The 11,584-nt window shown below is 39.2% G+C and overlaps 1 protein-coding gene across 2 annotated transcripts in view; it reads right to left on the bottom strand.

Annotated features, from left to right (window-relative positions):
- Positions 1-363: 363 nt before the first annotated feature.
- The window catches only part of PLA2R1 (phospholipase A2 receptor 1), a 35,610-nt gene continuing 24,389 nt past the window's right edge, over positions 364-11,584 (bottom strand). For both annotated transcript variants that reach the window (XM_005485239.4, XM_074548612.1), the window contains exons 21-30: positions 11,277-11,394; positions 10,374-10,504; positions 9,670-9,805; positions 6,994-7,232; positions 6,292-6,460; positions 5,254-5,394; positions 4,714-4,830; positions 4,103-4,279; positions 3,408-3,437; positions 364-3,196 (exon numbers count right to left, since the gene is read on the bottom strand). In XM_005485239.4, the coding sequence (XP_005485296.3) occupies positions 2,979-3,196; positions 3,408-3,437; positions 4,103-4,279; positions 4,714-4,830; positions 5,254-5,394; positions 6,292-6,460; positions 6,994-7,232; positions 9,670-9,805; positions 10,374-10,504; positions 11,277-11,394 (1,476 nt within the window). In that variant the 3' untranslated portion in view covers positions 364-2,978. The remainder of the gene's footprint in view (positions 3,197-3,407; positions 3,438-4,102; positions 4,280-4,713; positions 4,831-5,253; positions 5,395-6,291; positions 6,461-6,993; positions 7,233-9,669; positions 9,806-10,373; positions 10,505-11,276; positions 11,395-11,584) is intronic.

The raw sequence follows: 11,584 nt of genomic DNA, 5'->3' as shown, positions 1-11,584 counted from the left end.
TGCAGCTCACCAATGGCGGCCTCAGCTCACTACTGCAGGGAACAGGCAGTAGGCTGGGAGAATATCTATAAATTAATGATTCCATCCACCATCCTTACTGTTGGTGCTCTGGCTCCCACCTCCTTCCAGCACCTCTTACACACACGTTCTGAGGCATCCTCATCCATGCCCTGGGAAATGCTCAGACCACCCTGAGTGTGGAGATGGTGGGCAGTGCCCAGGTCTAGTCTGAAAGGAGGCTGGAGCCAGCTGTCCTCACACAGGATGAACCAGGGCAAAGCCTGGGCACTGCTCTCATGAGACACTAGAGCCTCTCTTCTTAGTAAAGCTGGGGAGAGATTCAAGACAAATTACAGCACGGACAACTGTCAGTCACGCTTTAATTTTCCAGTTGAAATAATACAGTGAATCTCATGGCCAATGTCATCAAGGACACCAACAAAACCACAGTCACCACACACTCTGATCAGGGACAGTATAAGAGACCTCTGATTAAGGGAAAACAATTGAAAGCCATTGATAACAAAGTCCAGTAGGAAGACTAGAAAGCAATCACTGATTACACTCTTGAGTGAATAATATCTGCAGTTATAAAAAAGTTAAATGATGAAAGATTTAAAAATAAATATCCAAGGGTCTGTTCCTTCAAAACCATTTCAAAGTAGGAAGAAAACACTGTTTAAACTTTTTTCCTTTAATACAAGTTCATCTACATCAATGTTAATCAACAATCACTATTTTGAGGTTAGGTTTATTGATTATGCCATTACCCTTCAGGTATATTTTAAGGAATAAAACATACCTCAAGGAAAACCGATAAAACATCTATGTCAAGTTTTGTGAAAAAATACAACTTCATTAACCACATCAAAATCTGACCAGAGTCTGCATAACTATCAACAGCACTGCAGCCCAATAAACACATGTCCCCAGAGATGGCACAGCTTAGTCCTGCAAACAAAAACCACCCTGCAAGCCACTCTGCTTGCTGCACTGTAAGAAGGCAGATTTACACACTTCTCAGTGAATGTGATGAAGGGGGTTTACTGGTTTAAATTCCTCCAGTTGTAGTTTGAATAGGTGAAATAGTCATGGGGAAAGAAGAGTTCATAGGCTTTTTTCTTTTTCTTTTGGTGGTAAAAAGCTATCACAGGTAATACATATAAACAACAGATTATCTGGCAATTGTACTTAAAAGTTGCAGTCCATAAACTCTAATAATGGACTGCTAATAAAAACAGTCCAATAGATAAATCTAGAGGACTAAACCAAAACTTAAAAAGTATTACTCAAGAACTAATGTATGGGGTCAAACTGCTAGACAGAATGTACACAGAAAAGCTATTTATATTTTATATGATAGAAAATTTTGAGATTAAGAAGTTGTGATAGCTACAACCTTAGAAGTCATCAAAAAGAGTAAACCGATTCTGTAAACCAGCACAGAAATATTTTATGTATGAAATAATTTTTAAAAATAGCCCTACATATAATTATGGCATGAACAGGCAATTTTTGGCCATGCGAAATCTAAGTTAAAGGCAGTCATACATTCCTGTGCATGTGCACAAATATTGTGTAAAAATATTTCATTTGGTCGTAGCTGCTTGTTTCAGTCTGAGGAACATACCTCCGTCTCAGGGCTCTTGCAAAACTTTTAGAATGAGTCACCTTAAAACAAGGAAACTGAGAAATAGAACAACAAATGCAGCCCTTTGCAGCAGATTTTAAAGATGGAGGAAATGACACTAAATCCATTGTGAAGTAACCATTGCTATGCATTTGTTTTTCCACCCTGCAATAAAAAAAAAATAAAAAAGCTCCCAGGTGTTTTCAGAGAGTGTGTGGAGGACTGTTGGATTGGTGGAAATCCCAAGGAGAGTAAACATTTCTGTCCTGGGCTGCTGGAACTGAGATAGAAAAGAGACCTGAGCTGGCTCCTTCACAATCATCAACAGAGCAAGGGGTCAGCAAAACTCATCTTCTTCCTTAGCACCTTGGTATGAACACTGAAAGGGAAAGTGTCTGCTACACAGGCATAGAGGACTAGCACCCTTGGGAACAGCAGTGTGGCTCCCCCACATGTCACCCCTAGCTTTGGAGAGCAGGGTCTCAGCAGAGTGTCCATGAACACTGCTCACAGGAACACTGCAGGTGAACAGTAAGGTCATTTGTTCCATACTTTCAGAAAGATTTATAACAGGATTTTTTTTTTTCAAACAGATATTGCCCAAAACTATTTTTAACGAAGGCTGATGGGATTCCATGTCTGAAATAATCTAGATGAGAGATGACATAGCTAGATCTTGAATAGGACGCTGGATGCATCTGTAATGAATATAATAAGTTCAGAATGACTAAGCCATTATATCTTTAGACTAATTTATTTTATAACATGAACTAGGCATCACAAGCCAAACTACCAAAACTCTGGCAGTCCCAAGTCAAGAGTGACTTAATCTCCCTGCAAGCTTGGAAATCAATGTGGCAAGAATCTATTGTCTGAAAAATAACTGTCCATTTTGCAGAAAAAAAGTCTTCCCCATAATCCTTGGAATATATTTCAGGGTTCCTAAATTCAAGGCCAAACTTTAACGCCAGCTCATAAGCAGGCTCTGCAAAATATAAAAACAAAACACAAAGGCCCAAACATTCCCAAAGGAAAAAGTTGCATGAAAATGTCCACTGCTCTGAGACCTTAAGCATTTCTGCTCCAAGTGAGTGGTTGGAACTTTGTGGTCTGTGAATATTTTCAATTCCTGTCTTGTCTCAGAGAAGAACATTTCTCCATGGCTCTGCCTTGCATCCTCACCTCATCCTGCCACAGAGCAAAAGCTCTCCAGGGTAGGGAGCTCCTCCAGCATTGATACTGATGGCCATGAGGGTTCCTCAGGATATGGGCTCTCCAAGAATGAGAAAACCACGGTAGGTTGTGAAGTTTCACATGGAAGGCAAGACCACTTGCTACTTCTGATCAATTAATTGTTTTCACTTCTCTCAAAGTCAGAAATGAGGATGCTTTCTTCCAGACCAGGACTATCAGCATTAATCTGTGGCAAATAGGCGTTTCTGACCCACAGTATCCTGCGGAAGAGTTGGTTGTTCTCTTTGTGCAGGCACCACAGGAAAATGGAAATGGCAGCCAACATCACCAATGTCACAAGAACAGCCAGAGCTACAAGCCCACTGTATGATACTGAAAGAGAAGAACAGAAACTGCTATTAAGCAAACATAGTTAGAATAATAAGTAATTTGAAATATAAACATATAGCTCTTTTAAGGAAAACATTACTACTCCTTATGTCACATATTTCAAATTACAAGTTTAACAGGGAAAAAATATTGTCTCACAAAATATCAGCTCAAAATGTGTATTATTCCTTATTTTAAAAAGTACAGAATTTACCTTTTTCAGAGGATTCTGTTGCGTCAATATCTGAAATAAAAATCAGAACAGTCACAAAATGACCCACAAATGTTATTATGCATATTCACTTTAAATAACATACTAGATTATGTTTAACTTGGCCAATTGGAATAACATTGACATGAACCAAATCAAACAAAGAACAGCCTATTTTTGTTGGTTTTAGGTAGATTGTCTTCTCAGTATCCATTTTAAAATCCCTTTTATATGGTGGAATATATTAATTGGCATTAGTGCAAGGATGAGCAGCAGTATTTACCCACTTTTTAAAGCACAAATTCATGAACAGAGCCATGCAGAGGCTGATCAGCCTGGTTAGAGGGTCCTGCAGTGACTGAGGGATTTGGTGTGGGCTCTGGAATCTCCTGAGCTCTCTCACAGACCCACATTCCTGCTGCTGTGGTGCCTGCACAGCTCTCCCAGGCTGGGGCTGCCCTCCCCCCGGGGCTGTGGAGGTCACCCTGATGTCACAGGAAGGCTCCTGCAGCTGGCAGGGGCTGCCTGGGCTCCCCAAACAGAGGTCACACCAGCTGCCCGGGGCTTTTAGAGGTATTTTTTTCCCCAATGCCAAGGGACAGAATCAATGAAATGAAAATTGACACCAAGTAAGCAACAAGGAACAAGTAAAACAATGTAATAAGGGCAGAATTGCCTTCTCTTATGGAAGCACATACCTGCATCCATTTTACATACAAAACCCTTTTTTTCTCTGCATGGAGATAATTTCCAGACTCCATCTGTGGTCCTCAAGCTGATGCAGAAATTCCCTTTGAGATTATCAAATTCAGGTTCTCTGATGCCCCAGTTGGAATAATTTAAAGGAGAACCATCAAACCAGGAGACTGTCTCATCTATGGGTAGAAGTCAAAGATTATTACAAAATAGAATAGTATTTTGATAAATATTTCTGTTTCAGTCAGATTTACCCTCACAACATGAAAAATACAGTATTACAGAATACCAGGATTTTGTCTGTTTGGCCACTGTATTATTTTCTTTTCTTGAAGGATTTAAAAACATCCTATGTAGTTAACACAGAAGACAGTCTGTAGTGTATCTTTAAGAAGGAAAAGAAGGCATTTACATGCATGTATGCATATCAGAATACTGGTAACTATTGCAGGAAGCCTCACTGTTTTTACTACATCATTAACAGGCACAAATCAACAAAAAAAATCTCAAAAGACTAAAGTATCTTGAAAAATGGTTATTGAAAATGGTTTTTGGAAAATAACCAAACCCAAACCAGGTTCTTACATGCAATTCTATTCATCCCCAAACTTACTGTCTGTAACAAGCAGAATGTTCAACCAAACCATTTGTACAGAATAGCCAAAGCTGTGTAATTCTTCCAAAATGAAGGCATTTTCATCTTCATCTTGAATAGTCAGAAGATCTGATCCTTCACATTAAACACAGAACAAATTTTCAAGCAATCCATGCCATTAAAACATTGCACTTCAAAAAGTTAACATTATGAGTCTTAATTGAAGAGCTTGAAAAGTCTGGTTATACATTATAAGTTCTTAAATTTGTGATAATTGTTAAAATGCTCAAGCAGATACAAAACTGTTCTCACATGACTTTAAAACAAATTTGAAGGGAAAAATGTTCATATTATGTTTTATTGTAGAAATCAGTATTTTCACATGGCAAGGAACATTTTTTGGTGCATGCTGCCTCCAATTTCATAGTTGGCTTATGAGCTCCACTAACATTATCTTGAATCAGAGAAGACATATGCCATGATTTCAGGCATTTCAGAAAATAAATATTGATTTAAGATATCACAATGACATTTGGTAGTTACAAAACAATCACTTACCTTGATTTTTGCAGACCTCATATGCTGTATCAAAACTCATGCCCTGAAGAACTGTGGAAAAGCTGTAGCAACTGTTTTTGAATTTGATCCAGGGTACAGTTTTTTCTGAACATAAGCCTTTATAGGCATTGAGTTTCTTTTCTGTGATAGAAGTAACAGCACAGCTTTATTGGCACAACAAAATACACATTAATATAACATTCCACACACTGTTTTGGAGTAATGCTAATAGCATGTTATTGTGCTATGCCTCTGTTTTTTCAAAGTGAAAATCTAGCAGTTGCATACATTTGTATTAAATGAGTACAGCTGGTTTTACTTCTGATCAAAAATCTTGCTGGATCACAACAGCAGGATCAGGACAACCTAAGTATAGTGATGTGCATGAGCTAACCAGTGGCCCAAGTGACCAACACCACTGAATGGGAATGATTTGAAGAACTGGATGCTGCCACAAGACCCTGGAGTCTGGCACTGAATGGAGTTCCATACCTGAATTCTGGATTTTACTAAACCCTAGATGACTGACAGAGCATTACAGGAAATACAACATATTTTAGGATACAGAAAAATATTCTCACCTTTACTAAAAAAAAATTTGCACAATCTTTGATGTGTTCATCAGTGAAGATATGATAAATTTTTCACTTTGCTCTAAATGCTTCCCTTCTCCAATCCCACAGCTAATTTCAGCAAAGTGGATTTATTGCCATTCAAGATAGGTCATTAGCAATCCTATTTTTTCACAGATAATATAGTGTTCACTGAAGAGACAGAGTAGGTAATTTTCCTGTTTCTTTTCTATTATGAAAGTTCTCTTCCCATTCTCCTACAGGTCAGACCTGATGGCCAATATTTTATTGGAAAAAATGGTTTCACAAATAGGAAATACAGAGAAATACACTTCAGTTTTAAGTAATAGTCAGCCTTGCTTAAAATTGCTTAACCTCTAACCAAGTAACTTCCTTTCACATATTTCCACTGTCAGTACATACACTTGCAGATGCAAAGATTGAATATAAATGTTGAAAGACTTACTGGGTGGCACATGGCAAACTGCTCCTTGCAGAAGTTGTTCACAATTTGCACTTTTCCAGTGCCCTGAAGTATCAATGTAAACACAGCTGCCCAAGGCCTGGGACTCGTCGTCTTCCCAGGAGGTAAACAAAGACCTGGTCCCATCTGACCATTCAAAATTAAGCCCATTCTGCCAAAAGAAAATGTCAGGTTATTTTTCTGATATAATTCAGCACAACACAGGTTAATCTTCTTTTGGTAGCATCCTCACCAGAATTACAGAATGTCTTAATTTCCTAAAGGCCCAGCAAGGATGAACAAAAGGCAGAGCCAAGGATCCTCCCAACTCACTTTTGGGAGACTGCAAACTACATCCAATTTTCTGTTTGCAGCAAGCAGTTATTTGGGCCATTGGGCTACTGTGAATGAAATAATGAAATTTCAATGTCAACATTACAAGATATGCTTTTACCCCATGTTTTTAAAAGTTATCTGTGGCTTTTAGTTTTCAGTAGTTGTTGTACCAAACTGCCTGTCACTGGACATACACATTATGTAAAAAGAAAAAAAAAAAAAAAAGAAAGTTTAAGGCTCAAATTTTCCAGGGTTTCATCTCTAGATGCAAACTTTCTGTGACATCAAATCAATGCCACAGCTTCCTAGTTTGTTACTGGAAAATCTCCTTTGCAGCATCCCACTGACAGCCCGGAGCCTCCTACGTACGTCGGAAGTGAAGAGCCCGATCCAGTGGCTGTATCCCAGGCGGTTGATGATGATGGTGAGGAAGGCCTGGTGGTACTGGTCTGTAATGCTCACCAGTTCTGCACTGTTTGCCATGCAGGCTTGCAATGCTGAAGACCATGTAAAATTCCCACTTATTAGTTTATACATTCTGTTTCCATATTCTAAAGTATCGGGCACAGGATACATATCGGATGCATTGATAAGATGTCTGGATGTGTCTGTTACAAACAGGAAAGAAAAAAAACTTATTTTTAAAACAGACAACTTGACCATAGTTGAGCAGCTTCTAAGAATAATCAGAACTATTGTTACAAACAAATTAAAAAATTGAAAACTCCTTGGTTTTAGGAAGGCACTGTGAAATTTAAAAAGAGAGCTCAGTTCAAATCCACTGCTGCTTTCTTTCATTTTAGCCTCCTTCAGAAAACAACTCAAAAAAGGGGAAATGGAATGCAGGCAGGATGGCAGAAGCAAAGCACCAGCTCATCTTTCCAGGAACTGACACATCTGTTTGGACACTTGAGCAAATTTAGCAGTTCACTACTGCCAGCAAGAGGCTGTCTCACTACTCCCTTCCCTGCTTCTCGGCTCTTCCTGCTGCAAATTCCTTGGTCTGGTGTTTGCCTGACCCTGCACAAACCTGACACAGCCTGTAAAAAACTGCAGAAAATGACAGTAATTGGAGAAAAATAAATTAAAAAAAGCGGGAAGCAAAAATATATGGAAATTTTCTGCTGAATTAGCAAACCGAACTGTCTGATGGTTTGGGAAAGTGCCACGGCTGTCCCACTGGGGAGGCAGGATTGTCCATTTAACCCAGGAGCACTCTGCTGTGCATGGGGCAGTGCTGAGCTGCATTACAGCCTGGCCCATGGGCCACTCTCAGATCCACTGTCCTGCTGGGAAAATCTTCAATTACAACAAAAAGTGTTTGAACCTTGTGAATTCCTTTACCTTTAACCAACAGTGCTTAATGGGCAAGTGGTCATCTGATCTATGAAGGTATATCTTGACCAGCCCACATCCCTGGGATTCATTCCAAGAAAATAAAATTTTTTGGAGGGCTGTGACCAAAAAAACATAACTAGAGGAATGGGATGTTCCCCAAATGGCCACCAGACACCCTCAAAAGACCCCCACCCTAATGTAACATAATATAAGCTCCAAGAAGTGATTTAAATATGCAAAAGAATTCACAGAACATTTAGCATATATGTATGAGTTTGGGGAAAAGTAATGAATATGTATAAGTTTCACAGATTTCAACTAGTCTGTTGGCTGGCTGCAGGGCATGGAATAGGAGCAGATCTTCCCTGCATGCCTGGCACCGAAATAAAATAACCCAGCTTTCTAACACTGAAATAACAGGGTTGGAGAGTTTTATTCCTGACTTTCAGTGACACAGCTGAGAAAGGTGGGTAGGACCCTGAGCACTCACTGCAGCCCAAACCTTTGCCAGAATTCTGGCCACCATAAGACAACTGTTTTCTTCCCTGCCTTTCCACCCCTCCTCCATCTGTCTCAGGCAGCAGCAAGGGGTTAAAATACAAAAGCTTGGGATGTAAGTGAAACAAGCCAGCAGGAAAGCACATTTATCTATTTTTTCTGCACCAGGTACAGGATCACTCCAGCCCTTCCCACAACTGTAGATCCCAATCAATGATGTAAAATCCAGCTATGAGTGACATGTAAGCCTGCCCAAAGCTGGTACTTGTTCTGCTTCCCAGCTGGCTGTGCCTCCCCTCCCAGGCAGCAGCAGCAGAGTGCTGTCTCTGCATTTTAGGGTTAAATGTAGAGGTGATAATACAACATAGAGCTGAGCCATACAAAACCACCCTGCAGTAGAGGCAGCTGCCAAGGAGACTCCCCGCAGGCTCAGATGCCAGCCCTCCCTTTGCCCCAGGGTCACCAGTGTGCCACTGCCCAGTTTGGGTGCCTGTCCTGGCAGTGTCCTGCTGGCAGAGGGGCTGCCCTGGCACCTGGGATGGGGCCCCAGAGCTGCCCACGGCCCCCAGCCCAGAGGCAGCACCAGAATGTGGCTTGGGGAAACACAACGAACCCTGTTCCTCCCAAACACAACCCTGTTCCTCCCAAACATGAACCCTGTTCCTCCCAAACACTTCATGTTTCCTGCAAGGGAACTTTATGGTACCTGAATTAGAGAAGTGTGGTACTAGAAAACAGAAGCCAAGCTCTATTCAATAAGCTTGATCCACAAGTCAGTCAGATCCACACTGTTCAGAAAAATGTATTTGCTACAGTCTCCTCTGATCTAACATTGCAAGTTACAACCCCCTACCCTAAATCATATTTTCATCAAAATCATCCTCCATTTAGCCTTTTGTGGTTACTCTGCAGCCATGAGAGAAAATATGAAATTTCATCTCTATTTTCGATTCAAAGATACACTACAGAATGCACAAAGGTAGGAGAAGTTAATAACAGAATGTTTTTTAGCAATTACTTCTACATCCCAGCTACTGATTTATTCAATAGTGTAGAGCTAATCTGTCTAAACATCAAACTGTCTTAGAAATCTTTTATGTTCCTTGTTTTAGAGACACTTACAAAAAGCTGCTTCTAGATAAAAACACAGTAAGATAAATTCCATATAGTAAGAAAAAAGAACAGAAGCAAAGCAAGACAAAACCTTACCCTGAGTCTTTTGGCAGACAAACCCATAATTTTTCTGACAGTTTTCTAAGTACCATTTTCCCGTAAAATAAAAATTAGGGCTATTTGATACCAATGTACACAGGGGAAGTTGATCTTGAATGTTAAAATGCCGTCTCTGCAATCAACACAGAACCTTATATTAATTTAAATACACACCGTGTAAAACAATACAGCATTAATAAATTAAATTTAAGAGAATAATTATCTGAAAGTCTCTATAACAAACATTTAGGGAGAACAATGAACAGTCCCATAAATACAATTTGAAACAATAAACTCATAATTAAAAAGCCACAAGCTTTCAGTGAACAATCCAAAATGCTAACCCCAATTGGGATCAACATGTTGTAAAACAATGTATTAAAATAGGAAATTAATAATCTTGTTCCTCAACTTTGCTCAGACCAAGCATGTAATACTAACCACATGATTCCAAGTTTGCTGCTTAAAACCAGCTGCAAGAGAATGTGAGTAGAGCCACAAATTAGGTGAATGTCTGTCTCAACAGTGCCTTGTTTGCTACTTCTAGTTGTGCCTGTAAATCTGTACCCACAGTTCTTCAAAGTTGCAAAAATTAAGAGCAGCCTAAACTGCTGTAACAACTTAGGCCCTGTCTTATGGAAGTAATGACTTTTATGGATAAAACCAACTTCTCACTGTCACGACCCCCTGAAAATACTCACATCCACTAGTTCAACTGGTGACCAGTTAGAATACATCTGAGGATTTTCATTCAACCATTTTTCATAATCGTCACTCTGGAAACCAATCCAAACACTCGTTTTCCACCCATATAGATTCATTGTTATGAAAGCTTCAAAATGAAAGAGAAACAAAATAAAACAGACCAGTAAGAATTTAGGGATAGATGAAGTCTCTTGCAACACACTAAAGCATTGAAAAAATAATTTCCAATCAATGATGTTACACAGTTACCAGAAAATAATACTTGACTGGCATTTCAGTATCATCTTACCATAAATTTAAATTGCTTAATTTCAATTGGGTTAGGATCTAGTCCATTAGCTAATAATACCAGTCCAACCACTATACAGTCCAGCTGCAGAAGCTTTTCCCAGTTTTAGCTGAAGATTTCTTAACTAAAGATAGCCAGTGAGATTCCCCCCACATCCAAATAAGTGGTTTTACAAGTGTGTGTGAAATTCAACCACAGGTTTTTGTTCATAAATATTTTCAAATTTGCTGGCATTTATTTCTCTGACAGTTCCAGCCTGGTGCTATACTACAGATAAGTTTTTAAGTACTACTGAAAGACAAAAATGAGATAATAAGGTAGAAATTTTAACCTGCAAATTTTTAAATGGGTATTCTATTTTTGGGAGTATTTTTAAAACATGGTAAGCACAAAAGAATTTGCAATTATTCCTTAAAATGTACCTGTCATATATCTCAGTAAACCTTTAAATTTTGGCAAACTGAGAAACATTAATGTGTTTAAAGCAGTGGAACCATGGGTAAGAGCTGAACAATCTTCTTTCCTAAATCTGAATCCAAGATTAAACTTTACTACAGCATCCTAATGAAGATGATGTGTTATTTATTTAACAGTATTTCCAGCACTCTACCTTGCTCCAGTTCATCTTCCAGGATAGCAAGTGACCCATCATAGTTACTGCAGAATGCCTGTGCAGAGTACCAGTTTCTCAGATGTTCTGGATCCTTTGGAATTTGTATTAAAAAGCACTGTTTGAAAAAACAAAACCAAACAAACAAACTTGCTTTGTTTGCTCTCCACCAGCTATTTATCAATCACTAAGAGTGTCACTAAAACATTTCACATGCTGTTTCTGAACGTTAAATATTTCACTGCTTTCTGTCCTGCCATGGACATCTCCAGCACACTCAGTGTTAGTTTCCAGCTGTGATCTGGACT

The sequence above is a fragment of the Zonotrichia albicollis genome, chromosome 10, assembly GCF_047830755.1.
Source record: "Zonotrichia albicollis isolate bZonAlb1 chromosome 10, bZonAlb1.hap1, whole genome shotgun sequence".
In the NCBI taxonomy this organism is placed as follows: Eukaryota; Metazoa; Chordata; class Aves; order Passeriformes; family Passerellidae; genus Zonotrichia; species Zonotrichia albicollis.
Note: the sequence above shows the minus strand (reverse complement) of the source record. Positions and strands in the feature narration are given on the sequence as shown.